The sequence below is a fragment of the Salvia splendens genome, chromosome 4 (genome assembly GCF_004379255.2).
Source record: "Salvia splendens isolate huo1 chromosome 4, SspV2, whole genome shotgun sequence".
Classification (NCBI taxonomy): domain Eukaryota; kingdom Viridiplantae; phylum Streptophyta; class Magnoliopsida; order Lamiales; family Lamiaceae; genus Salvia; species Salvia splendens.
This window is the reverse complement of record NC_056035.1, coordinates 5976212-6003106: the sequence shown is the minus strand read 5'-3', so window position 1 is coordinate 6003106 and position 26895 is coordinate 5976212. Positions and strand designations below refer to the sequence as shown.

Sequence of the window (26895 nt, the reverse complement as noted above, 5' to 3'; positions counted from 1 at the left end):
TATTCTTCATATCATCTAAATTTTCTCTCAAATTTTCGCTGAAATTTTCATAACCCAACTCAAGATGTCCGGCGACGGCGAGGGCAACTATGGCGGCTCCGGCTCCGGCGGGTGGGATCTCAACTCATTCGGCGATTGGGAGAACATGATCAACACATTGGGCGGTGGAGGTTCGTCAACGCCGGGGACCCAGGGTTCGGCGACGCCGGGGGGGTACCAACCACCCAATTTTGACCTTGATGCATATGTTCGTCCCAACGTCCCGCGATTTTCGCAGGGATTATCCCAGATCCGGGAGGATTTTCCAGTTGATCCCACGCCGGGAGTAGGCCGAGGCGGTGGAGGTGGGCGAGGCGGTGGAGGTGGCCGAGGCAGTGTACAACCCCAGACGGGCGAGGACGAGGAGGAAGAAGAGGAAGAGGAAGAGGATCTTGGCCGACATCCGTACAACAACCTCGAAACGATGGCGGTGTACAACGCCTGGATCACGGTCTCGTACGATCCCATCGTCGGGAATCAACAAACCCGGAAGTGTTTCTGGGAAAAGGTTGTTGAGGTCTACCACCAAATAAAGCCGAACCGCTCCCGCAAGCGCACAGTTAAAATGATCCGCTGTCACTTTGACCGAGTCGACCGACAGGTCAAAAAATTCTGCGGCATCTACTCGGCGGAAGAGGCGCGCTACCAAAGCGGCGCCACGGCCACCGACATTTTGACGTCCGCTTTGCGCGCCTACTACCAGGACGAGGGACATCAATTCAGATTTGTTGATGTTTGGCGCGCCGTCAAGGACGAGGAACGATAGGCCGGCGGTTTTCGCTCCAGCTCGGGCTCAAACTCGAAGCGCACGAAGCATACGGCGAGTGGCCAATACTCGTCTAGTGCTGGTGCGTCTGGTGGTGACACTGCTGAAGGCATCAGCCAACATGATGCTGAATCCCAGGAGTTTGCGGGTACGGTCGGCGATGCAGGAGGATCCGCGAGTAGGCGCCATCGGCCGCAAGGGACGAAGGCGGCGAAAGCGGCTAGAGCAAGGAAGGGCCGAGGCGAATCAAGCCAGCCGGCCTCAGGATCGGGCTCGCGAGGAGGCTCGGACACACTTATGGTGGCGTACATGACCGCCACAATGGCGGACACTTCCCGCTTCTCGCACTCCCAATACGCGGCCTGGTGGAACGGAATTGTGCATATGGCAGCACAACTTGGCCTTCCGACTCCCCCTCAACCTCGACCGCCTCCGGAGGATGATTAGCCCTTCCGATTAATTTTTTTTTATTTTGTGTGTTTTTTTATTTTGTGTGTTTTTTTTATTTTGTGTGTTTTTTTATTTTGTGTGTTTTTTTATTTTGTTTTAATTTTAATAAAGTGTGTTTGTTTAAATTGAATTGGGTTTTAAAAAAAAATTATAAATTAAATTGAATGAATAGTAATTAAGAGACGGTATAGAGACGGTTAAGAGACGGAGCGTTGCAGGTTCCGTCTCTTAGTTAAGAGATGGAGGCAAAAAGGACAGTGGGGCCCTCAAATAGTGCCCAAATAGTAGTTAAGAGACGGTTTAAGAGACGGTATAGAGACAGCGTTGTGGATGGCCTTATACAACTATATATGACCTATACATTCAATTATATATTATCCGTCATTACATTACTAAGTACAATATCCAAGTTTAGTTTACACTGATGAATAATTTTTTTTGAAATTGACACTGATAAAATTACTAAATACTACTGTTACTACGCATAATGAAAAGCAGATGTTATAACCGCTCTCGCCAAAAATTTTACACAGTGTTATGCTCTCAAAAGAAAGAAATTGATAAAATTATGATTTTAAATCTCATAGTAGTACTACATTGTTAAACATAAAATATAGCAAAATATATTTTAAAAAATTTTAATTAAAGTTAATGATACTCTTATAAAATGGAGTACTTATTAGAGTAGTAAAACAGAAGGTAAGTTAAGAGCATAACAGAATTTGCATGAGAGTAAGCAAAAAGTTTAGTTGAACAATAAAATAAATCCCGAAATTACGACGCACGTTTAGTTGTCAACATATATAAAAAGCCAAGAAACCATCCCACTTCCTCCACCACTCCATCCACCACCTCCTCCGCCGCCGTGGGCAATGGCGATCACAAAGCAATCCTCCGGTGACGTCAAATCACGCGTCAACACCTGCATCGACAAGCTCTCTGACCGAGACACCCTCGCCATGGCCTCCAACGAGCTCGAATCCATCGCCCGCACCCTCCCAAACAACGCCTTCGCCCCCTTCCTAAATTGCCTCTCCGCCACCGACTCCTCCGAGAAGTCCCCCGTCCGCCGCCAGTGCGTCCGCCTCATCAGCATCCTCTCCGCCGCCCACGGCGACGCCCTCTCCCCGCACGTCTCCAAGATGATCTCCGCCGTCCTCCGCCGCCTCCGCGACCCCGACTCATCCGTCCGCGCCGCCTGCGTCGACGCCGTCGCTTCCATCTCCGCGCACGTGCTGTTCGCCGCGATCCTGAAGCCTCTGGCTGAAGCTCTCTTCCACGAGCAGGACTCGAAGGCGCAGATCGGGGCCGCTCTCTGCCTCGCCGCGGCGGTGGAGGCGGCGCCGGATCCCGACGAGGCGGAGATGAGGAGGCTGCTGTCTAGGGTTTTGAAATTAGCCAGGAGCGATGGCTGCAAGGCGAAGCCGGCTCTGCTCGCATTGGTAGGTTGCATCGTTAGCACCGATTGCATTAAGAGTAAGAGTTTGTTCAATTCTACCGTTTCCACGGCGGTTGACTTCCTGAGCAGCGACGATTGGGCTGCGAGAAAGGAAGCAGCGGAGGTTTTGGAGAAGGCGGCAATGGCTGACGGCAATTTGTCGGTGCAATTTAAGACTTCCTGCTTAGCTGCTTTAGAGAACAGGAGATTCGACAAGGTAATTAGTCAATTTCTTTCTTCTTTTTCAATGATTAAGCGACAAAAATGTGTGTTGACTGTTTTTTTCACCTTTTAATTTACAGGTAAAGCTTGTTAGGGAAAAGATGAACAGAGCATTGGAGATATGGAAAGATCTTCCCGTGCAATCCGCCTCGCCAAATGGTATAATTAGCAAATTACTTTTATTGTTAATTGGCTGAAAAATTATCATAATCACCATCGCCGGCGAATTTAATCAACTTTTCTACGTATGATTTTCGTATGCCATTTGCCCTAATTAATGCGATGAACTCAATTTAGGAGATTCTAACCGTTATAATTGGGAGCGACTCATTAGATCACTCTAAATTGATAGTTAAAGATATCCAAAAAGGCGCATTGTTAATTAAACAAATTCAGTTGATAATTAGCCCTTGTTTGATTAAAGAGTGCTAAGACTGTAAAAATGATAAATGATGATGTTTTACTTTGTTTGTCAGTTCAATCAGATACTAGCAGTGCTGGTTACTACTCCCCTAGCTCAGAAACTCCTCAACAGAGAAAAATGTATCCACTGAGGTCGCCTGCATCTAGTTGCTCGTCGTCAACCAGCAGCAGCCGGAGGAGCACTCTGGGAAACGAGGAAGCCAACCCTCACATTCCCACTGCCAGTAACAAGTTCAATGTAAAGAAGAACACCCGTGCTCGGGTGGTTCCCTGCGACAGTTCAGACAAGATCAACGATGACTTTGAGAGCGAGAACGAGTTCGAGGACATGTCTCTGATCCGCAGGCAGCTGCAGCAGATAGAAAACCAGCAATCGAATTTGTTCAACCTCCTTCAGGTACTAGCTAGTCTCTCTCTACTACATTATATGCTGTGCTGTGCTGTGCTGTGTTGTATTGTACTGAGATTGATCTGTTGTTGCTTCAGAGGTATATTGGGAGCTCTCAGAAGGGCATGAGTTCGTTGGAGAGTCGAGTGGACGGGTTGGAGAAGGTGCTGGGCGTGATGTCGGAGGATTATGCTCTCCCAACACGAAGGATCTCAACGACAAGGGAGGAGTTGGGGAACACTTGCTGTATGATCCCAGGAAGGGAGTTTCTTAGTCCCAAGTTTTGGAGGAGAGGAGAGTCTGTTAATTTGAAGTTGGAATCCTCTTTCAGCAGCAGTCATGGAAATGGAATTATGCACAGGGATGCTAAGATTATTACGAGGCTTGATAGTCCAAGAAAGTAAAGTGATAGAAATTCTTTTGTTTTAGATCGAACTAGAATGGCAGCTGCTGTAAATATACAGATTTTTCTGTAGCAAAAAGAGATGAGGCCAAGGAAATGGTTCTATCTTCAGTTGCTCTGCTGTTTCTTGGTTTATTCATCTCTGTCTTGTTGAGAATTTGGTTGGTTTAAGCCTTATTTTGAAGGCCCTTTACAACTTTTGATGAATGGAATGCATAGAGAATCAAATGATAGAATGCACCACTGAAACAAAAATCAATCTTGAACTTGTTGACTGACTAATTATTGTAGTAATACAATTTGAGGCACAATAACAAGTGGAGTAGCATTCAAGTCCAATAGTCCTACTATTACTATTAAGCTAACCTACCGCATAACAATTTGACCAGAATTTAAATAAATTTAAGGATTTTGGCTACAAGTATCCCTTAAATTAATCAACTCATTCCATTTGGCAATACATGTTTATAAGCTTATTCTATGTTTTCCTTGGAATTTAAATGTAAGAACACATTAACGACGTTTCATTGATATTTCCATATTTATACTATTTTCAGAAATAATCTGAAACGACAAAATTAAGCAATAAAATAAGGAAGTTCTAATGGATAGTTTGTGTTGTCGTAAGTGGCTACTTTTAGGGTTCACAAGAGCAGCGACATCCACCACTAACAAATCAAGGTGTGTTTGAATTCTTTCTCTAATCCTTTTTTCTTCTTCTCAGTTTACTCAATTAGCTATAATTTCTGCAGTTGGAGAGAAATCGATCATACATGGGCGTGCTCGAGTTGCTCTGCAAGACTTCATCTCTTTGTGTAGACAGACCGATTCCCAGCCCCGATTGTGGTTCATTTCTCAAGCGGAGTAGAATTACATTTATGACCCCGCCGGCCTCCTCCTCCTCCTCCGCCGTTTCGGTAACTGAGGACAGCCCAAAGGAAGGAGGCGGCAAGCTGACTGGGGATTCATTTATACGGCCGCATCTCCGTAAATTGTCCCCATACCAACCTATTCTCCCCTTCGAGGCAATTTCTTCACCAATCGCCACCTTTACTGTTCTGTTACTCGCTATAGATGAACATGGATAAAACATTACTAAGAAAGACTGTTGTATGAGGATTGATGTTATAGTATTCTGCCTATGTTAGTCATCAATTTCTATTAACAAAATCAAATTGCAAATGCAATTTAATAACATTGATGCATATTAAGGTCTTCGTGTCAGAGTTCATTACACATTCACATTCTTCGAGTAAAATAGAATTTCTTTTTCCTCATTTCCTTTTGGTGTACTTACAAACGAACTTGATTTCAAAGGAGTTTTAAAGTTCATAGCTTTTCCCTGTACTATAGTTGGTGCATTTCAAGTATCTTAATGCCACTTAGTTTTGAAACCACCAAACTGCTGAAACCAAATAAGTCACTCGTTTTATTGATTATCACTATTTACTACGTAAGTTTTTTCTTCTAAAATTTAGTGTTTCATGTTCAGGTGTTGTCTACTCGTCTCGGTAGAAAACCTGAGGAAATTATCAAATTAGATGCGAATGAAAATCCATATGGTCCGCCTCCAGAGGTATTATTAACATTGCTTTAAGTCTTCCATTGTATGGGTATAGTATTTCACTTCTTGCTGTGCAGCGATTATTCCTGCGGCCATTATTCAATAACTTGCACGATTTACTGCAAAATTACTGTTTTCCTGTAGGTTTTTGAGGCTTTGGGCTCTTTGAGATTCCCTTATATTTATCCCGATCCTGAAAGCCGGAGATTACGAGCTGCTTTGGCGAAAGATTCTGGTCTTGAAGCTGACTATATTCTCGCTGGCTGTGGTGCAGACGAACTTATTGATTTGATAATGCGGTTTGTTGGCCAATCATTTCTGACATTGTCTTTCATACTTTTCAGGGTTCTTTTTTTTTAAGGTCTAACTAGAAATACTTTTTTTTTTCTATTGACCTTCAGATGTGTTTTAGAACCGGGTGACAAAATTTTGGACTGTCCACCAACTTTCACTATGTATGAGTTTGACGCAGCTGTTAATGGTGCACTTGTAGTCAAGGGTAACTTGCTTAGTCTCTTATGTCTGTTTTTCTCTTTCAGCTATTCTTGAATCAAAAAATTAGACACATTTAATTATAGAATAACATAAAGTGCTGTATGCATATAATTATTCTTTTATTTCCTTTCATCTGTCTTCACATCTTTGACACACCCAGTCCATCTTTTGTAATTCTGGCCTTGGCCCATTTCACAGTTCCTAGGAAGCCCGACTTCAGCCTGGATGTGCATAGAACATTTGAAGTTGTTGAGCAGGAGAAACCAAAGTGTATATTCCTCACCTCGCCTAACAATCCTGATGGAAGGTAAATTCACTCGAGTTCATACTTTTTTCTTGTTTGATAATTATAGTTTTTTTTTGTTACTCTCCGAATAGAATAAAGTAATCTACTGCATTGCGGTTTGCAATTTGTGATCGCTATAATAAACATTGGAAACAATACGTTTAAGATTATATTTGAAATGGTCAATGATTAGTACTTTTTTATTCTGATTGTTTGAACTTATTCTCTATTATGGACTGATCTCCCTCTTTTGGTCTGGCAGCATTATTGACGATGAAACTCTTGTGAAAATACTTAGTCTGCCAATATTAGTTGTGCTGGATGAGGCATATATTGAATTTGCGGGACTTAAATCTAAGATGACATGGGTTAAGAAGTATGAGAATCTAATTGTCCTCCGGACATTTAGCAAAAGAGCTGGTATTTTTCTTCCTTCTTTTCCATTTCTGAGCACAACATGAAATCTGTTGCTTGAGATGTCTTCATACAATCCAAAAAGCTTTTCAATTTAATTAGGGTAGGAGCTCAGTATAATGATTGTACTACAGTACTATGCACCTCTGATCAATGTCATGAGTTCATATGCTGATACGCACCCAAGTACCCAACTTAATCCAATACAACAACATCACTTGATATAGCTGTTGAACAGAAAAATGGTTAAAAGTTGTTTCCATTGATAAAAAATTCATGTGTATTTTGATATGAGTGTATCACTAGGTTGGTAAGCTTTGCGATGTGGCCATGTGTAGTAGTGGACATCTGAAAATTCTATTGAATTCCGATTACCTAAAAACTAAGTTGTCTTCTATAATCCATCTATGTGACCTTCATTTATCAACTTCGGACAAAATGTGTGGGGTATCTCCGTTCGCATAATCAGTTAAACTAACTCTCTGATGTTAAGGCATTCTGTAGGATTGCTCTCTGCACATATGGGAACATATTTTACAGGGATGTGGATTTAAGCCTTAACTGCTGCTCGAACTATGCAAAATTCTTGAGATGGTGGCAAAACTAAACCTACTTACAGCTTAATGAACTGTTTTGTGCGAGGTTCTTTTGTTTGGCTGATACATATCCTATAATATTGGAGTGCTGCGATGCATTATAAATAATAAATGATGGTTGTATTCATTTTTTTGTGATTCAGGTCTAGCCGGCCTTCGAATTGGATATGGAGCATTTCCATTGAGCATTATTGAATACCTTTGGAGGGCCAAGCAGCCATATAACGTGTCAGTAGCAGCTGAAATTGCAGCATGTGCTGCATTAGAGAATCCTACCTATCTAGAGGTACCAGGATCAACATCTCTGTCTCACTTTTCATGTGCCATGTAATTTTATTGACTGATAGAGCCATCCATTTATCAACATCTATATTTGATTTGTACCAGAATGTGAAAATAGCTTTGGTGGAAGAGCGTGAGAGGCTTTTCAAGCTTTTGAAAGAAGTGCCATTTCTAAATCCATATCCAAGCTACTCCAATTTCATTCTTTGTGAGGTGACAACTGGAAGAGATGCTAAGAAACTGAAGGTAAGGTGATTTTGGTTTTCAGTTCTGACCTATCGAAGAAAGTTGGGCTTGAGTAGTTTGATTGCAATCTAGATATATGATGACCCTAAAGTTTGTTATTCAAGCAGTTCATTGCAAATCTTTACATATGTAACTTCTCCTTACAGGAAGACCTCGCAAAAATGGGTATCATGATTCGTCACTACAGTAACAAAGAATTAGCCGGTTATGTCCGTGTATCCGTAGGCAAGCCAGAGCATACTGATGCTCTAATGGAGGGTATGAAGCGCCTTTATTAATCTTCTGCAAGCATACCTTTGTGAGTGAACTACGGCGGGCAGTCGTGTAGAAATTCAATCCAATTGTGTAAAAGCACTCAGGTGAGCCCTAGTGGCAGATTTTGTTAAATTAAATTCCAATTCCAATTCCAATTCCATTTCCCTTTCACAATAGTCATCTCTTAAAAGGAGGCGCAGGTTTGTTGAATCAAGCTATTTTCCTCTTTTTCACTAGTGCTTAATGCGCAGATATTCTCTGAACAGGGGAGAAACTGAAGAATAAAACTGGGAAAAAAGTTTATATAATTCGATGGTGGTTTTATTTAAAGTCGTTGAATGTGCTGTTGTAATTAAACTTGAAATATGGTAAGAAGACTTTTTATGATTCCTCTTTTCTTTATTTACCATTTCTTTGTATGCCTTTGAAAAAAAAGAATTTTTCTCTTAGATTTCCTCTTTTCTGGCCCTTCTTGGATGAAACGAATTTCTTGTAGTAACATGTTAAACCGTTAAATAATAATTGTACTTGACAACCTATGAAGAAAAAAAATACTACTATATTCTTGGCAATGTTGCAGGCCCAAATTGTTCATCTGCTACTACGTTATTTATATCTTGTAGGCTCTATTTTACTTTAAAATGAATGTTACTCCATAACATATTAAAATGTAGTTGGACCTCCCATTAATTAATTACAGCATAGGTTCTTTGAACTACTCCAGTAACGTACGCACTCTCCCCCGCTGCCCCGCCCCCTGCTAACATGCGCACCGCCCCTTCGCCATCACCGCCATGGCCCCTTCCTCCTCCCTCAAAAAACCCAAAACCCCCGCCCCTCACCACCACCCGAATTTCAATCACTGTAACCTTATAAAGAGACGGAAATAACAGTGACACAAATTCATGAAAGGGGTAAAAAAAGAATATTTTAATTCCAAAATTCACCAACTTTCACGATTTAGTAGATCCAATATGAACAATTCATTGTCATTGAATGGTGTGCAAAGCTAATATTTTTTCATTCACTTAATTTCTCATTTTTTTATAATTCGGTGTCGATGTTATTGAATTATTAACGGTGAATGTAAAGAGAATGAGTATGCTCTCGATTTTCCAGTTTATTTATTTCAATAAATAACCGAAAACGATCAAAACTGGCCCAAATACATCAATCTATCGTAGCATCTCCAATAGCAATAGCTCTGCCACATCCCAGCCACAAACTCCTCTTGCCATATCATCAGCACTAAAACTCCTCCTGACACATCATCAGGACAAGCAATTGGACAAGCAATAGCTCAACCATAGCCCAACCATAATAAACAAAATTATAAAAATAACAATCACACAAAATACGGAATTCAACTTACGACACAGATACGAGAAAATGCAATAATTTCATTTAAATTAAAAAAAATACATTAAAAAAATTACAAAATTACAAAATTACAAAAAAAACTAACGTCGTGCAGTCCTCCGCGCCCACAACTCTTCAATTAAATCCTTTTCGAGTCGAATATGAGCTTCCACTTGGCGCATGTCGGCATGTGCTTGGAGGCGGCCGACTTCATCGTGAGGTACCCCACTTCGTACGCCGTGGCTTGGACCGGCTTCATTATCACCGTTGGCCCAACTAGTCAGTTGTACACCTTCATCTTCGACAATCATGTTGTGCATGATAATATAGGTGTACATTATATCAGCAATGCAGTCGACATGCCACAAACGCGTTGGACCCCTAATTGCCGCCCATCGAGACTAGAGCACACCAAATGCGCGCTCCACGTCCTTGCGCGCCGACTCCTGCCGTTCCGCAAAGTAGGCCTTCCTCTCATCTGATGTGCATCTGATCGTCTTCACAAAGACGGCCCACCTAGGATATATCCCATCCGCCAAGTAGTAGCCCATATCATGCTGGTTCCCGTTGGCGATAAAACTGATGGTCGGATCGACGCCCTGGCACTGTTCGTTGAAAAGGGGCGACGAGTTGAGGACGTTGAGGTCGTTGTTCGACCCGGCTACCCCAAAATATGCATGCCAAATCCACAGCCGGTAATCAGCTACGGCCTCGAGGAACATCGTGGGATTCTTTTCCTTGTAGCCGGTCGTGTAGAACCCTTTCCAGGCAGCGGGGCAGTTCTTCCACTCCCAATGCAGACAATCTATGCTGCCTAACATACCCGGGAACCCATGCTTCGCCCCGTGCATCTGCATCAGCTCCTGGCAGTCTTCGGGGGTAGGGCTTCGAAGGTACTGATCACCGAATATTTCAACCACGCCATGACATAAATACTTCATACATTCAAGGGCAGTCGACTCGCCGATGTGGAGGTACTCGTCCCACATGTCTGCCACGCCTCCGTAGGCCAACTTCCTGATTGCCGCAGTGCACTTTTGAATAGGTGTGTGGCCGGGTCTGCCAGCCGCATCGTGCCTGAAGCGGAAACACAGATATCGACGCTCCAAAGTGTCAACAATACGCATAAACAAGGCCCTGCTCATCCTAAAACGCAGCCTGAAAATGTTGGCGTTAAACTGCGGCTCCGGTGCGAAGTAGTCGTCAAATAGCCGCTGATGTGTAGCTACGTGATCCTGATCAATCACTATTCGGCGGTGGACAACGGTCGAGGTCAAGGTACCGCCGGCTACAAGGCCCGTTGTATCAGCCGGTCGATCTCTCGGGACGTATAGGCCTCCAACTGTTCGTTCAAACGCCGTTCGAACTCCTCAGCATCCCCACCACTACCACAACTACTACCACCCGCGTTACTCATTTCGCGTTGTTGATCTTGTATAGAAATTAAGATAGAGAGAAAACTCGTTAAAACAAGTGGTGCAAATGAAAATGACGTGCAGATCGCGTATATATAGTGTTTCGAAAATTAAATAAATAAAAAAATCCCGCTCGCCGATCTGGAGCCTGCAATGGCGGCCAGGAGATTGCCGAGCGCTCGGGAATCGGCGTGCGCTCGCCGTTTTTCTAGCCGATTTAGCGCTCGCCGGCTGCAATGGTTCGGCGAGCGGACCGGCGAGCGCCAAGAATCGGCTAGCCGGTGCGCTCGCCGCTACTGGAGATGCTCTCATCATAAATTTCCGAAAGTAAAATCAAGCTACCCAACAATTATCTGCCACATGTGCAGAATCTAAACGTTCTTTAACGCGCGTGTAAACAACGTTCCATGTGGCCGTGACTGAGAAATTTATGGACTGTATAAATGACAAAAAAAGCATTTAATTTTATACAAATGTTCTACTACTACTTATTTTGATTAATAAATTGTTATTATAATTGCCTTTGCTAAAAATACGAAGCAATTAATTAAGAGTAGGTGAATTTCAACATGACATTAATAACACTAAATATTACTAACTTATTAAGGTAGCCAAGGAGTACTTTAATTACTGTGTTATGTAGTCATAATGAATATTTGAATTGTCAATTTGAATTTATGCTATGTAATGAAGACTGAGACTATTGTTAATTGATTTTTCTTCTATTTTGTATTGCGCATATATTAGCGAATAAAAGTATCTTAGAAGAAATCCAACTTCTGTTGTCTGTTATTGAAAAATCCAATTTTGCAGCCGACTCTCCTAAAGAATGGAGTATATTTTAACAATTTTTTCGGGGAAAATAAAAAATGTTAAAAACCTCAACGGAAGCATTGGCGATCCAATTTTTCGCTTACCCATTTCAATTTAAAAATCAAGATGCGCAACCCAAGAAATAAAAAAATAAAAAGAAAATTACTCAAGACTGTTAAATGGCAAAATTAAATACTAGTAGTAGTATATTTTTTTAGACTTAAAGACCACTACACAAGAATGGAAATTATAAACAGCACGCCTTAAATTGACTAGCAAGTCCCCCTAGTCATTAAACATGCACATCTACTAATAAATTACACAATTTATAACTCCTAAATATAGTCAGCCAAATATCCATAAACATAACTAAGAATCTAACCTGAATAGTTGAATTAGTACACACGTTTAAGGCAAACTCCACATAGGCAACATCTCCAACCGCCATAGGATAGCTGCTGCAGCTGTAAAAAAAGAAAAGATTATTCCCATAAAGCAGCAGCAGCAGCAGCAGCAGCAGAGAGAAAGAAATATAGTTATCTCTCCGACAATTACTAGATAACAGAAGCAACAAACGTTAAAGTAAAAAAGAAAAGAAGAAGCTGCACCCACCACTGTCGGCCCTCGCACAGATCTGCACAACGAATTTTCCCCATTTGCAAAATCCATTCCTTAAATCATCAGATCCGTAATCTCATTAATTATTCTTCTTCACCAAAAAACAGATGAGCTCTTCCGATCAACGCCGCAAGAGAAAACGGATTCTCCGACCATCTCTCTTTTCTGTAAGATCTCTCCTCCTCTGCTTCACCTTCCTCACCTTCCTCTACCTCTTATCCTACACACTCCCTTTCACTTCTTCCGTTTTTCGACCTGTTCTAGTCGTTTCTAGCTTATCCTTACTGTCTACTACAACTGCTAAATCAATACCAACTTTTGGGGGCGTTTTGTTACCGTTGGACATTGAGGATAGGGTTTTGTTCCCCGACCATGTACTCTTGTTGGTGACCGGCGGTAGGAAAGATGGGTTGATGAATGATGATAAATTGGAATGTGTTTATTTTATTGAAAAAGACAGGAATTACAGTGGTGGTTCTGCTGTGAAGAAGGTGCTGTCTGTAGATGAATACGATGAGTTTAGGATCATTGTGAGGTGCCCTCTTCCAGTTGGGAATTATTCGGCTGCTGTGAATTTGAGGTTTCGAGGCGAAGATAGGGTTTTCGAGCATACTTCATCATTGAAGCATTGGAACAGTGTTACTTATGCAGCTGCAATAGATGGGAGCTCTGTTGTTGTGTTTGTGAAAGGATTGAATCTACGGGCGGATAGGAAGTCGGACCCGAGCCAATTCAGTTGCCATTTCGCATTGGGGAAGCGTGAGAGGAAGGATAGGTACGTGATGAGGACCAAGGCATTGACTGCTGCTCAGGAGGTTGTCAGGTGCGCGTTGCCACGGAGGTTACAAGTCCATGGCAACGTGGATAGTTTTGATGGGATTCGCGTCACTATTGGCGTGCAACAGCAGCCTCGTGTTCGTAGGCGTCTGCTTGTTCCATCTGTGGCGAAGGTGTCTGATTTGGGGTATGATGGGAGGAAGAGGAGTGATGGTAAATATGAGCTGTGTGTGTGTACGATGGTGTGGAACCAGGGCTCAGCCATACGCGAGTGGATCATGTACCACGCGTGGCTCGGGGTGGAGAGGTGGTTCGTGTACGACAACAACAGCGATGATGGGATAGATGAGGTTGTCCGAAATCTTGATCGAGAGAACTACAATGTCAGCCGGCACATGTGGCCATGGATCAAGACTCAGGAAGCAGGTTTCTCTCACTGTGCAGTGAGAGCAAAGGATGAATGTAAATGGATCTCATTCATGGATGTGGATGAGTATTTCCACTTGCCATATACGACTCCCAAGTACCAGAGATTCAGAAAACTGGGGTATGCAGATCAGGGCTCACTGCGTACCTTAGTGGCGAATGTGTCGTCGTGGTCGAGCACCATAGCTGAGATCCGGACATCCTGCCACAGCTTTGGGCCGTCTGGGCTGAGTGCAGCGCCACCACAGGGGGTCACTGCGGGGTACAGCTGTCGGCTTCAGAGTCCCGAGAGGCACAAGTCGATCGTCAGGGCAGATGCACTCGACCCAACCCTGCTCAACGTGGTGCACCATTTCCACCTCAAAAAGGGATTCAAGTACCTGAATTTGCCTGCCACTGCAGCAGTCATCAATCATTACAAATACCAAGTGTGGGAGGTATTTAGAACAAAATTTTACAGAAGAGTTGCTACATACGTTGCGGATTGGCAACAGAACCAGAACGAGGGATCACGTGACAGAGCACCGGGGCTGGGGACGGAAGCCATTGAGCCACCTGATTGGCCACAGAGGTTCTGTGAAGTTTGGGATACAGGGCTCAGGGACTTTGTGTTGGCTAATCTGGCTGATTTTAACACTGGTTTGCTGCCGTGGGAGGCACCACCACCAGCTGCTCAATAAGTGTTCCAGCCACTTGTATAGGAGAAGATCACACTAGACATTCATTTATAGTTTTCCTATTTGTATACTTCTGCTTTTGGGAGAAGATTAGAAAGGCCATAGATTAGAAACAGAGCTATAGATAGTAAGGATGTGAGTTTTAGCTTTGTTATTGAATGATTGAACTCTTCAGCAGCGTTATTGAATGCATAGTTTACAAGTAAGGAAACTATTGCAAGACATTAGAAATGTGAAATCCAAAAGAATCTGTAGCATAGAAACAACAAAATGTATCTTCCCATTAAAAGATACTCTGCTTGGACATCCATAAAAATCTGGCATTCTCAATCTATTGTAGCAGTGGGGCTCAACTTGATGGTGCTTCCGGAAAATTGGACATCTGTGTTGCAGGAACAAAAGAATGGGATGCCAGAGCATTTAGCCAGAGATTAGCCTACAAATATCCCGAAGAAAAATCATCAAAATATACTATCCTGAAAATTTTAATGTTAATACCGTTTCAATAATAATAATAATAATAATAATAATCCTGAAGCACCAAAAGAAAGGACATTCACTTTTTTTTCCAGTCATCTTCTCATCGAGGAAAAAAAACATCTTACGAGTCACTCAACAAATAAATTGAGTAATTTGAAGTTACCATTGAATGTGATGCATTAGGCATCATTGGCTGATCAGGAATTCAAGTCACAGCTGGATTAATCAGCTATTCTCTTCCACTGTCAATTGAGTTTTATTTACAGGTTTTGCGAGTGTAGCATCTAACTTCTCTGCTATTAATGTGATCCATGCCTAAAATTGAGAAATAGAAATGTACAAAGTTAGAAACTAGTGCATATAAATATGAAGATGACAGAGAATATTTGTGTCACATTTTTCCAAATGAAGAATAAATCATGAGAATCCCATGTTAAACTTGGCAGTTGTTAAAATGTAGGACCCTATTCTGGATAAGCATCAAAAACAGAAAAAAAACAACGTAAATACCTGGTCTGAAGTAGTGAATCCCCTTATTGTGTCACCACCAACTATTGCAAATCCTTTCTCACCAAGTGGTTGCAAGATAACAGCCTAAACAGATCATGATTTTTCTAAAAATTACTTCACAAACTGATATACATACATTTATGAGACAAGGAGAAGTATACAACTAAGTCTATGATGTTTCTATAAAAATATCAATGGGATACTAAAAGAGGCCATATGTTTATTCGGAACCAGTGACTTTATTAATGATACAGAAGAAGACTTTGTAGGAACAAATGAGAGGCTAATAACAAAATTATCAAGTTACACAATGGTGAATTAAAGAGTGGTTCTCTGTCTCTTACACCCACAACATATGATATTTATACTACATAAGGCAATAAATTCTGGTTAAGAAGTAAATTTGTGTAAGCATAACTTATATGAAGGATTGGAGAATTCTTATATCTTCTCAAAGATAAGTAAATACCTGTGTATTTGAAGGTAAAAACGGAAGCTCAGTCTTCCCAGGATATAATGACAGATTGGCCAAATAACTTTCTGGAGATGAAAATCGTGTTCATTCAATATCCGTTCGCTATCAAATGGCTCAATAAAACTAAGATTTCCATGCAAAGTAAACATCTAAAATATGTTACGTGATCCAGATCTCATAAGTCCCTTATAGAGGGATCCTTGGATCAATTTGTCAGCATCTACACCAATGGGTTCATCTCCATTTGGTTGCAAGACATCAGCAAACCCTATTTGCAAAATGCAGGATTGGCAAAAAGAAACAGTTCTTTTTCCGCTTTTCATAAAGTAAACATTATTTCAGACTTCCAGTGTAGATAACCACTATCAACATTCTCAATTTACTGTAATATCTCACAAGAAACATTGTTAGTCTCCATTGGTTAATCACTCTTAGAGTTATTCAACAAATATTTCAGAATCCACGGTGAGCATATTACAGTTGCAACTAGATCCAACATTTTAATATGTCTACATAATTTTCTATGCTTTAGCCGATTTTTCTTTCCCTTTTCCGTCCTTTGAAAAAGTTAGTTTACATTGAGAAAAACAGGAACAATAAATATCTGAAAAAAATTAACAGCCTAAGAATCATTAAGTAATAATGAGTGGAAGTGTAGAAAGATGAACGAAAGAAGTAGATAAAATAGAATAAATATAAATACTCTGAAGTCACATATTCAGGAAGGCCATGATAAATTCTTCGACAATCCACCCCATTGGGATCTACCTGAAGTTTAAGCATGAAAATAAACCATTTTCTCCAATACCATACCTAAAACTATCAAATGCAAGATATTTTTCTCACCACAGAAATAGTTTTTGGGCGAATCGAGAGCCACACAAGACCATTCAAGATATTGGTAACAGCCAAACCAAGCGTCAACAGATCTGCTCTAGACTGGGAACTGCCAGATACAGTTAAAAAGCTCAATAATTCACTGATTTAACCATTAACAGAGAGTTCAAGCTACAGATTTTTCATAAAACTAATCAGTAAGGATAGCATACCTCTGAAATAAACTACTAAAGTAGCAAATTATGCGTAGTTGAACAAAGGATTGCACATTCTAGTTTTCCTAACTAAAAGTAGTAGTAAATGTGGCAAATACAAGCAATTCGTATTTAAACATGCATTTTCGAAGTTCCTACATTTATTTCTTCGATTTTGGATCTAGAGCGGGAAAATAATTCGATATCACAGCATAATTGAACTTGCCTGCTAGCGTCAGCAACCGGAGCAATGCCCGACACCGCTCGATTGAGGAGCACAGCCGCCAGAGATGCGCCACCGACGTATATCGGCAAGCTCCGGACGAAATCGTCGTTTTTAGACACCCATTCGGCAAGCAGGTCGGTCCCTCTTCGGCTTGGGACCTCCATAGCCTCCCTTCCATTTGAATCGAATTCCAGTCAATTTTCAGCAATCATTTGTGAATCAGAAGATGAGGAGATTGGTCGCGGTTCACCTGAGAATTGAGAGAAACCTGTTGAAAACTATCATGGAACAAGGAAGATGGCTACATGGATTAGATGTGTACATGCAGAATATGGTGACGTGCTTCACAAGAATAAGGAAGCTTCTAGATGAGAGCTAGTTAGTATTTTGTTGTGAGGAATAATTGTGTGCGTGCAAGTGTACATGCACAGATCTACACTCGAGCTAAGAGTATAAAAGTAACTTTTGTATCTCATTTATTTTTCATGAGGTAATATACAGATTTATATCTTTGATCTTCATCTCTTTTCTTCTCCATTATTATGGAGCTTTTTATCCTTTAGAGCATCCGCAGCGGTGGTGGTTGGCGCCACCGCCGTCCGTGCCAGCGGCAAGGCGAAGAACCGCCGCCGCTGCAACCGCGCCGCTGGCACGGCGCTGCTCGATGTATCGAGCACGTCCGTGCCAGCGGACGCACACGTGTCACTCTCCCATTCGCCAACGGCATAGCCGTTGGTTTCAAACAATTTTTTATTTTTTTTTTAAAAAATCGGTTTTTTATTAAAAAAACCGATAAAAAATAAAAAAAAAAATTTTCACTTCCCCAAAAAATTATATCCGTTTATAACCGTTTTTCCCCACTTTTTAATTTTTTTTTTATTTTTTTTACCCCAAAAATACACACTTTCATCTATAAATACCCCCAATTTCACTCCCAAAAATTCACACTTTCACTACACAATTCTCATCATCATTCTCTCATCTCCATTCTCATCTTCAATCTCTCATATCCATTTTCATCTTCCTCTCACACCCTACAACACCACTATGTCCGGTAACGACGACAACCCAAGCGGCTCTCACGGTTGGAACCCCGAATGGTTCGGTTCGCAACCGTTTCCTAGTCCGGAAACGGAATATTCGGCCCCTCCTCTCACCCAAGATTCGGGCGTTCCGAGTGGCTACCGGCCATACCCAATCGACGATCAAGGTGCCTCCGATGGGCGCTACGGGTGGACACCGGAGCCTAGGCCTCGCGCCCCTTCCCAAATGCCGAATCCTCCATCTCGCGCCGGTGTCCGCACACCGTACTCACCGGCGGAGATGGAAAGATTGTTCAAGGCGTACTTGGAAATCTCCGAAGATGCGGTGGTTGGAACGAACCAATCCGGCGATCACTTTTGGTGGCGCGTCTCTAGCCGGTACAATGCACACCGGCCGCCGGGAACGATCGAGCGCAACGAGAGTATGGTGCGCAACTGCATCGGCCGAGCCAACGAAGAAATTGGCAAGTTCAACGGCTATTTCATCCAGGAGTCCCGGAATGCCGGGAGCGGCCAAAGCGAGGTCGACATCATCACCGCCTCGCTGAGCACCTACCAATCCATGAACGGTAAGTCGTTCAAATATCTTAACGTTTGGCAGGAGACGCGGACGCACCCGAAGTATAAGGGAGGCATAACATCCTCCTCTAGCGGCTCCTCCAAACGCTCACGGTCGGTAGCACTATCCGACTCCGGCTCGGAAGAAGTGGCTAGCCAACTCGCCGGAGCTAACTTGGGTAGCCCCGATGCCGGACCAAGCGGTTCCCGACGCCGACCGCAAGGTAGGAAGAAGGCGGCGGCCGAACGACGTCGCGCCGCGACTCCATCTGCCCCTGCTCCCGAACCCGCACCCTATGTTCCACCTCCACCCCCGAACAACTCGTTGTGGGCCCTTTTGGCCCAACTCAATATGGCCGATAGGTCAACTATGACCCCCACGCAACTTCAAACGCACGAGTCCATGATATTGGGTCTCCAAAAACAATTGGGGTTGGTGCCGCCGGATGCGTAGTCTTCCTCGGGTTATATTAGCCAATAATTATGTAATTTTTAATTTTTAGGAGTTTAATTATGTAATTTTTAATTTTTAGTATTTTAATTATGTAATTTTTAATTTTTAGGATTTTAATTATGTCTTTTTATTTTATTTGTAATTTGTAATTTTTATTGTGGTTTTTTTAATGAATTTTAGTATTATGAAAATGTTGTTGTGTAATTGAATTTTATATTAATTGTGCTCGTCCTTGCGGAAGAGCACAGTTGTGGGTGTTGTGCTCTTGCCAGAGAGCAGGCATGAATAGTACCGCCCGGGCCCACAACCGTGCCGCTGGCAAGAGCATGGTTGTGGATGCTCTTATATTCTACATGGTATCAGTGACATTTCATGCTTCCGCGTCTGATTTTGGCCTCAATCCTCTGTTTTCTTCCTTCGATTATTCCCTTTTCTCCTCACAATGCCGCCGCGTCGCGAAATTGTCAACGCCAATCAATTTGATGATGTCTCCAGCCCGTATTACTTGCATCCCAGCGACAATCCTGGAGCTCAGCTGGTTCCTGAGATTCTCACCGGATCTAACTTCATTAACTGGAGTAGATCTGTTACTACTGCTCTTCTAGCTAAGAACAAGATGCCTTTCATCAATGGTACTCTTATTCGCCCGGATGAAGATCATTTGCTGTTTCCCGCCTGGATACACTGTAACAACATGGTTGTCTCCTGGCTGAGAAATTCTATTTCTCCTCAGATCCGTTCGAGTGTTATGTTTTTGGACGATGCCTTTGAAATCTAGAACGATCTTCGTGATCGATTTTCTCAATCTGATTCTGCCCATGCTTATCAGCTTAGGCAGCAGATCATGAACTTAACTCAAGGTTCTTCTGATGTTAACTCCTACCGCTCCTCTTACTGGCATCTCACCTAATGCTGCTATTGCCATGGTTGAACAGAGTCAGAAAATGATGAGTTTATCTGAGCCTATTTCTGCCGCACTCACTCATACTCCTTCTCCTACCTCTGCTCATTCATCCTCTCAGCAACCACACTTCACTGGTACAATCTCCTTTTCACCTTTTATTGCCTCTGTAAATTGCTCACCCTCTTGGATTATTGACGCTGGTGCAAAACATCATGTCTGTTGTAACTTGTCATTATTCCATACTTAATCTCCTGTTAGTGATGCTTCTGTGAACTTACCCAGTGGGGGACAGCTATAGTAACTCATATTGGAACAATTCACTTAACTCATACCATCACTCTTACTTCAGTTCTCTGTGTTCCCTCTTTTACCTTCAATCTAATCCCTGTCAGTTCTCTAACAAGTTCCCTAGCTTGCACAGTTAATTTTACTCATAATTCTCTCCTTATTCAGGAAGCTTCACAGGGGACTTTGATAGGGAAGGGTAGCCGCTTTGGAAATCTTTATATTCTGCATTTAGATTATGGTAATATCCCTGCTACTTCTACTATTGAGCAAATTTCCCATTCTGATAATGTAGTTAATGTTGTTTCTGTTGATGTTTGGCATATGAGGCTAGGCCTTCCCTCTTCCAATAAACTCAAATGCATCTCTGATGTACTGCAGTTGTCTAATAAAACTCCTCTTTGTGAAATTTGTCCTTTAGCTAAACAAAAACACCTATCATTTCCTCACTGTGATTCTGTGTCTGCAAACATCTTTGATCTCATACACTATGATGTATGGGACCTTTCTCTCCAACTACTTCCCATGGTTTTCACTATTTTCTGACAATAGTTGATGATAAGACCAGATTTGTGTGGACATTCTTAATGAAATTCAAGTATGATGTGAGAGACATTCTAGTGCAATTCTTTAATACTGTCCAAACTTAATTCTAAAAAAAAATCAAGATGATCAGGGCTGATAATGCACCTGAGTTCAACATTACTTCTCTTTATAGTGCTTTTGGCACTGTGGTATAGCACTCATGTGTAGAGACACCCCAGCAAAATGCAAGAGTTGAGAGGAAACACCAACACCTTCTAAATGTGGCCAGGAGCCTTCTGTTTCAATCTCATCTTCCTGAACAATACTGGAGTGATTGCATCCTTACTGCAGCATACTTGATTAACAGAACACCCTCTCCTCTGTCCTACCAGATCAAACCACTCCCTTCCATATTCTTTTCAATAAACCACCATCTTACTCCCATATGAAAGTTTTTGGTTGCTTATGCTCTGTCTCCACCTTATAAAGAGGCATAGATAAATTTTCTCCAAGGGCTTGCAAGTGTATTTTTCTTGGCTATCCCACTGGATATAAGGGATATAAGCTTCTTGACCTTGATAACATGCAGGAAATCATTACCAGAAATGTTGTCTTCCATGAATCTGTTTTTCCTTTCTCTCATCTCCCACCAGCACCTTTCCCATAACCTCTTCTTCAGCCGCACCACATATTGACCATGCCAACACTCCAATCTCAGACTCACATCCCTTACCTCCTGACACCACTACTATCCTATCCACATCCTCTCATCCTGACTCGGCTCCAGAAAACACCATGCCTACCACCACCAGATCAGGTAGAGTTGTTACACCTCTAACTCACTTAACAGAGTATATCTGTAATTCAGTCTCTTCCTCCTCCAAATACCCAATTTCCTCCTATTTCACTCTCTCCAGACTATCTCCAAGCTACCTCCGCTTCATAGTTCTTATGACAGCTGTGTTTGAACCAGCAACTTATTCCCAGGCTGCAAAATACTCAGTTTGGCAGAATGCGATTCAAGAGGAGCTTGCTGCTCTTATTAAAACAAACACTTGGTATATCACAGTTCTTCCTGATGGAAACCATCCTATTGATTGCAAGTGGGTGTTTAAGGTGAAGTTTCATACTGATGGGTCTGTGGAATGATATAAGGCAAGGCTTGTTGCCAAAGGCTATACTCAACAGGAGGGCATAGATTATTTGGATACTTTCTCTCCAGTGGCCAAACTCACCACTGTCAAGCTCATGCTAGCCCTTGCTGCTATTCATGGTTGGGAGCTTTGTCATCTAGATATCAACAATGCTTTTCTGTATGGAGACTTAGAAGAGAAAATCTACATGACTCTTCCCCCTGGGCTGACTGTTGAGGGGGCTGACCAACCAGGTTCAAGGCTTGTTTGCAGATTGAAGAAGTTATTATATGGTTTAAAGCAGGCCTCAAGACAATGGTACCTCAAGCTCTCTGAAGTTTTGAGTGGTTTTGGGCTTCAACAGTCAGCCTCAGATCACTCATACTTTTTCAAGAATGATGCTTCTGGATATTTTGGCATGGTGGTTTATGTAGATGATATCATGATAGCTACAAGTGATAAGAGAAAAATTGGTGAGTTTAAGTCCTTTCTCTCTGAGCATTTCAAGTTCAAAGATCTTGGTGTGCCAAAATATTTTCTTGGATTAGAAATTGCCAGAGGAGATGAGGGAATCCTAGTATCATAGAGAAAATATGCAATGGATCTGTTGAGAGATGCAGGGCTACTTGGATGCAAACCTTCTTCAACTCCCATGGATTCTACAAAACAGTTGGGACAAGAAGTAAGCAAATTGATGACAGATCCATCAAAATATAGAAGACTGATAGGAAGATTACTGTATCTTTGCATAACGAGACCTGATGTCACATTTGCTATGCCCAAACTCAGCCAGTATGTGTCTAAGCTTTGTAATGAACATTGGGCAGCTGCTGAGAGGGTACTCAAATACATCAAAGGAACACCTGGCCATGGCCTATGTTACTCAAGAAAAGTAGAACCAAGTCTAAGTATTTTCTCAGATGCAGACTGGGCTGCTTGTCCAGATACAAGAAGACCTGATGTCACATATACTAAACTATTGGGAGCAACTTCCTTTCATGAAATCTTGAGCAAGATAGACTTCAAGAGTTTGTATTGTCCATCTTGAGGGGGATGTTGAAAACTATCATGGAACAAGGAAGATGGCTACATGGATTTGATGTGTACATGCAGAATATGGTGACGTGCTTCATAAGAATAAGGAAGCTTCTAGATGAGAGTTAGTTAGTATTTTGTTGTGAGGAATAGTTGTGTGTGTGCAAGTGTACATGCACAGATCTACACTCGAGCTAAGAGTATAAAAGTAATTTTTGTATCTCATTTCTTTTTCATGAAGTAATATACAAATTTATATCTTTGATCTTCATCTCTTTTCTTCTCCATTATTATGGAGCTTTTTATCCTTTATATTCTACAGGAGGGAAACGTGACGTTGGCGTGGAAGGTTTAACGGAATAACGAAGCGCTGAAGAATTCCCGCGTCCATTGAGAATCGGCTAATCTAGTTTTCTGTTTTTTCTTGGATAATTCATCAACTCCAAACACGGCTTATGCCGTTGGTCCCTGGAAATATTATAGTATTGGTTTTCAGTCCTACAACTTTTGTCTACTCGACCAACAAAGCCCATAACATGCATCAATATAAAAGGAGAAATCTTGAATACAAATATTGTTCTTATAGTAGTATGTTTTTGACAAGGAAAAAATACTAAGTAGTACTACATAGCAAGATGAAAGTTGAGAGAAAAGAAATAGTTAATGTGACAAACAAATGAAAGGAAAGTAGGGTAGCTCCACATGAATGGAAAGTCTAATAATCAAGATGCTTTTGGAAGGAGTTTCATGAGGAGAATATAAGTCTCACTTTTATAATAGTGGGTTGTGTATGCTTATTAAAATATAGAATGAATGAATAGCCATTAAAACATAGCAAAACGGATCAATGGATTATAGACGGATTAAATAATCACATTTAAGAAATATTGACATAATATGAAGACAATCATAATATTAATATTGTTCACAAAATATTTTGATAAATTTGCACTAATAATACCATTTAAATTGAATCAATTTCAACCAAGCTACACCCAACTTAGGGATTGACACACTTCATGCAACATTTAAAATGCGTGACAAAACGTATAATGGGCTTAGAAACCCTACCATTTTGTCTTGCTCTAAATCTTTGGATCAAAATATACAGCCCAACTTAAGTGGGGTGGAAATCCTACAATTGTTGACATATATGTATGTCGTCCTGTCCCAGCTAAAAAAGTTAAATTGTCTTAATAAGTAGTGGTAGTATGTTTGTTTTGTGATCGATTTTTCAGTTCATTTCAAATATACAGAAGTGGGGTAAATGCCCGATATACAATTCGAATAAATTTACTGTTGGATGAAAATATGAAATGAAATCAACCCAAAAACAGAAAAAGAAAGAACAATCTCAAGACTTACTAACGAAGAAAAAGGATAAGGAAATTAACATCTTAATTCCAGTTTAGTTTCCGCCTTTGCATACCATGGTGCTTTTATGCAATACTATTAGACTAGTCATTATTTTAATATTAATAATTTAATAATATCATATTTCAGTTGACTCTAAAATACTAGGTCAAGCTACGTAGGGATCCTCTGTTGTGCTAAATAGCACAGCAGCCCCTGCTGTTAGACACACCAAATAAAATAATCAGGATCCCAGTCAAGCTACAACCCCAAATCCAACTATCTCTATTCTCTAACATAAAATCTCCACATCTTTGATATTTTGTAATCTGATGTGCAAATCTCGAAATAAAAAAACGTGTTCTTGAATTTTGAATGCACGATCATGAAAGCAACATAAATTAAGGAGACATAAGCTGGATTATTTAAAATTGTATGTATATATGAAAACGAAACAGATAAGCGTTTTGTGGCTGAAGTTTGGGAGTTTGTGATTGGTGCTCCCACTTTCACGATATCTCAAGAAGCTGATCCTAAGCCACCCAATATTTTTGGAGATATAATCACAACAAACGCCAAAAAAATATTCCAAAATTACATAATCATAGCTCATAACATACTTATAAGGTTTTAGAACCATAAATAATTATAAGTAAACATAATTATGTCTGTATAGACTATATACACACATGCTATGTATAACTGTTGATTATTAGTTGTGATGATAGTCTATGCGATAATACTTGTTTGCATATTTTTTGCACTATATATGTTAATAAATCGAAATTGTTATGCATGAGTAAACCGATTGAAATTTAATTTCGAGTAAGATACACTAGCATTTTCCTTTGAAATCTGTGGCTGAGAATGAAAGTGATATAATTATATTGGATGATTAATAGCAAAATTATTGAGTTAGAAAATGGACAAATATGTCGTTTTTCTCATTTTTTAGACAGAGTGAAACACGTGTTTCATAAGAGACGAGATTAACTTATCCAACACAAATACACAATCAAGGAGACTTTAATAAAAACATCACTTCTAGAAGCTTTGTTAGGTGAAATGACTGAGTAAGTTGAGATCTCACTAGCTCATCCCAGCTAAGAGACACGATTATTGAGCTCGTGATAATTATTAATTCACCGCCTTTGCCATTAAATATTCCATACTTATTTATTATCGGATGTTCATATTTAAATATCTCATTTGATTTTTACTGCTTTTGGAAAATTTATTCTTGGACTAATGAGTAATTATTAGCATATGTCTAGTTCAAAAAAGTACTTTTACTAGTTAATTGATTACAAGGAAAAGTTCATACATTTAACAAGAGTGTGATAACTATCTAACATTATTGTAGACATCCATTTAAAAGTATTGTACGTTGAATTCTTGAACCGCTTATGTGTTCACATATTGCTCATAGTAAAGGGTCACAAAAGAAATCAAAGGATATGAAATGATCAGATTTTACAAACTAAGAATAAATAAATGCACATTTGACTCAAACAATATGAATAGTTTGCACAATTTTGATATGTATGATACTCCATGATAGTATTATACTATTTGGTAATCCGAAATACTAATAGCTTTACATCTAATTATTTCATATATACACTTTTCTCTGTTCGTGACCATGTGATTTTAATTGACTTCTTCTTTGCGCCTCTTAAAATATGCTTGGTTTTGATAAAATAAACCCTACTACATTTAGACAAGTATGCTAATAAGTGGGTGGGGTCCTTATTTATATCTAAATAGTAATCTAAGCCTACCCATGCACTTTGTTTTAAGTTATACTCCTACCTAGAACCTTGCTTTTGGGGTAGCACAACAATTTGATTCTATCTTATGGAGTATAAGTAGAATTTTATGGACTCAATTAATATACAAACATATGATCTTTTTAGATCAAAAATTGAGACCCACTAAAAAACATATACTAACAAATTTGAAAATTCTATATCTGATATGGATGCTTTACAAAGCATCTATAAAGACCCTTTCTTACAAGAAGACATGTAGTAATAACTATTTGTGTGGTAGTAGTGCATATCTAGTGTTTGATTGTGTTCACACCATGACCAAAATACCCTCTTACAAAAAAAATAATTCGTCAGATAATGTTACACAAAATTTCCATCTTTGGAGTTAATTATTTACAAGGGCGTTTTTAAGAAGTCAGAAATATGGCTTTTTTCTAAAGAAAACACAAAGAATGTAGAGAATTTTTGTTACTACTCCTACTATAATTTTTTTGACAAAAATAGTTAGATATCAATATGAAAAGAAACTACACTAAGAAAAAAGGTAGATATAAAAAAGAATGGGATGGTGAATTGAAAGTAATTTGTGGGGTCAAATTTCCCTTTTCCTTAGAAATCCAACCCACCACCAATGGTGACCAAACAAAAGGCCGTACGCCAAATATTGTAGAATATGCCATTTTGACGGCCCAGAAACCCCCTTCTTCTCCACCATCCTTTTATTTTATTTGTATTTATGTTTTTATCAATTTCTTCTTT

At 40.5% G+C, this 26895-nt stretch overlaps 5 protein-coding genes across 9 annotated transcripts; 4 read left to right on the top strand and 1 right to left on the bottom strand.

The window, feature by feature from the left end:
• The first annotated feature begins 2053 nt into the window (after positions 1-2053).
• LOC121801386 (TORTIFOLIA1-like protein 4) lies at positions 2054-4327 on the top strand. The gene is made up of 4 exons (XM_042200868.1): positions 2054-2910; positions 2996-3074; positions 3392-3735; positions 3825-4327. Exons 1-4 carry the CDS (start codon positions 2128-2130, stop codon positions 4128-4130), a joined length of 1512 nt encoding a protein of 503 aa, XP_042056802.1. The 5' UTR covers positions 2054-2127; the 3' UTR covers positions 4131-4327.
• A 285-nt stretch (positions 4328-4612) lies between these two features.
• LOC121801341 (histidinol-phosphate aminotransferase, chloroplastic-like) lies at positions 4613-8716 on the top strand. Of its 5 annotated transcripts, none has more exons than XM_042200813.1 (11): positions 4613-4631; positions 4758-4810; positions 4882-5154; positions 5622-5705; positions 5838-5992; positions 6095-6192; positions 6387-6495; positions 6737-6894; positions 7628-7770; positions 7872-8012; positions 8159-8669. In XM_042200813.1, the coding sequence occupies exons 3-11, from the start codon at positions 4903-4905 to the stop codon at positions 8288-8290; spliced, it is 1272 nt and encodes a 423-aa protein (XP_042056747.1). In that variant the 5' UTR covers positions 4613-4631; positions 4758-4810; positions 4882-4902; the 3' UTR covers positions 8291-8669. The 5 variants fall into 5 exon arrangements, 2 of the variants coding, with proteins under 2 accessions (XP_042056747.1, XP_042056746.1); XR_006050580.1 differs by lacking the exon at positions 4613-4631 and having other exon boundaries at positions 4671-4810; positions 8159-8371; positions 8534-8716; XR_006050578.1 differs by lacking the exon at positions 4613-4631 and having other exon boundaries at positions 4671-4810; positions 8159-8371; positions 8519-8716.
• Positions 8717-12326: 3610 nt separating this feature from the next.
• LOC121798159 (glycosyltransferase family 92 protein RCOM_0530710-like) lies at positions 12327-14544 on the top strand. The gene has a single exon (XM_042197021.1). It carries the CDS (start codon positions 12580-12582, stop codon positions 14353-14355), a length of 1776 nt encoding a protein of 591 aa, XP_042052955.1. The 5' UTR covers positions 12327-12579; the 3' UTR covers positions 14356-14544.
• On the bottom strand, positions 14476-17382 carry LOC121800559 (protein COFACTOR ASSEMBLY OF COMPLEX C SUBUNIT B CCB4, chloroplastic-like). Its single transcript, XM_042200110.1, has 9 exons — positions 17325-17382; positions 17075-17245; positions 16664-16763; positions 16395-16585; positions 15981-16153; positions 15812-15882; positions 15343-15426; positions 14996-15147; positions 14476-14788 (listed from the first exon to the last, which is right to left on the bottom strand). Exons 1-8 carry the CDS (start codon positions 17357-17359, stop codon positions 15058-15060), a joined length of 915 nt encoding a protein of 304 aa, XP_042056044.1. The 5' UTR covers positions 17360-17382; the 3' UTR covers positions 14476-14788; positions 14996-15057.
• Positions 17383-22574: 5192 nt separating this feature from the next.
• LOC121800558 (uncharacterized mitochondrial protein AtMg00240-like) lies at positions 22575-23024 on the top strand. Its single transcript, XM_042200109.1, has one exon. The coding sequence runs from the start codon at positions 22575-22577 to the stop codon at positions 23022-23024; it is 450 nt and encodes a 149-aa protein (XP_042056043.1).
• The last annotated feature ends 3871 nt before the right edge of the window (positions 23025-26895 follow it).

Excerpts from the sequence above, each read along its gene's own strand:
- LOC121801386 (XM_042200868.1), top strand. The coding sequence starts at position 2,128 with ATGGCGATCACAAAGCAATCCTCCGGTGACGTCAAATCACGCGTCAAC. Across the intron at positions 2,911-2,995 it reads AGAACAGGAGATTCGACAAG|GTAAAGCTTGTTAGGGAAAA; the intron begins GTAATTAGTCAA and ends TTTAATTTACAG. Across the intron at positions 3,075-3,391 it reads GCAATCCGCCTCGCCAAATG|TTCAATCAGATACTAGCAGT; the intron begins GTATAATTAGCA and ends TTTGTTTGTCAG.
- LOC121801341 (XM_042200813.1), top strand. The coding sequence starts at position 4,903 with ATGGGCGTGCTCGAGTTGCTCTGCAAGACTTCATCTCTTTGTGTAGAC. Across the intron at positions 5,993-6,094 it reads CTTATTGATTTGATAATGCG|ATGTGTTTTAGAACCGGGTG; the intron begins GTTTGTTGGCCA and ends ATTGACCTTCAG. Across the intron at positions 7,771-7,871 it reads AGAATCCTACCTATCTAGAG|AATGTGAAAATAGCTTTGGT; the intron begins GTACCAGGATCA and ends GATTTGTACCAG.
- LOC121798159 (XM_042197021.1), top strand. The coding sequence starts at position 12,580 with ATGAGCTCTTCCGATCAACGCCGCAAGAGAAAACGGATTCTCCGACCA.
- LOC121800559 (XM_042200110.1), bottom strand. The coding sequence starts at position 17,359 with ATGATAGTTTTCAACAGGTTTCTCTCAATTCTCAG. Across the intron at positions 16,586-16,663 it reads GCCCAAAAACTATTTCTGTG|GTAGATCCCAATGGGGTGGA; the intron begins GTGAGAAAAATA and ends CTTAAACTTCAG. Across the intron at positions 15,148-15,342 it reads GATTCACTACTTCAGACCAG|GCATGGATCACATTAATAGC; the intron begins GTATTTACGTTG and ends TCTCAATTTTAG.
- LOC121800558 (XM_042200109.1), top strand. The coding sequence starts at position 22,575 with ATGGATCTGTTGAGAGATGCAGGGCTACTTGGATGCAAACCTTCTTCA.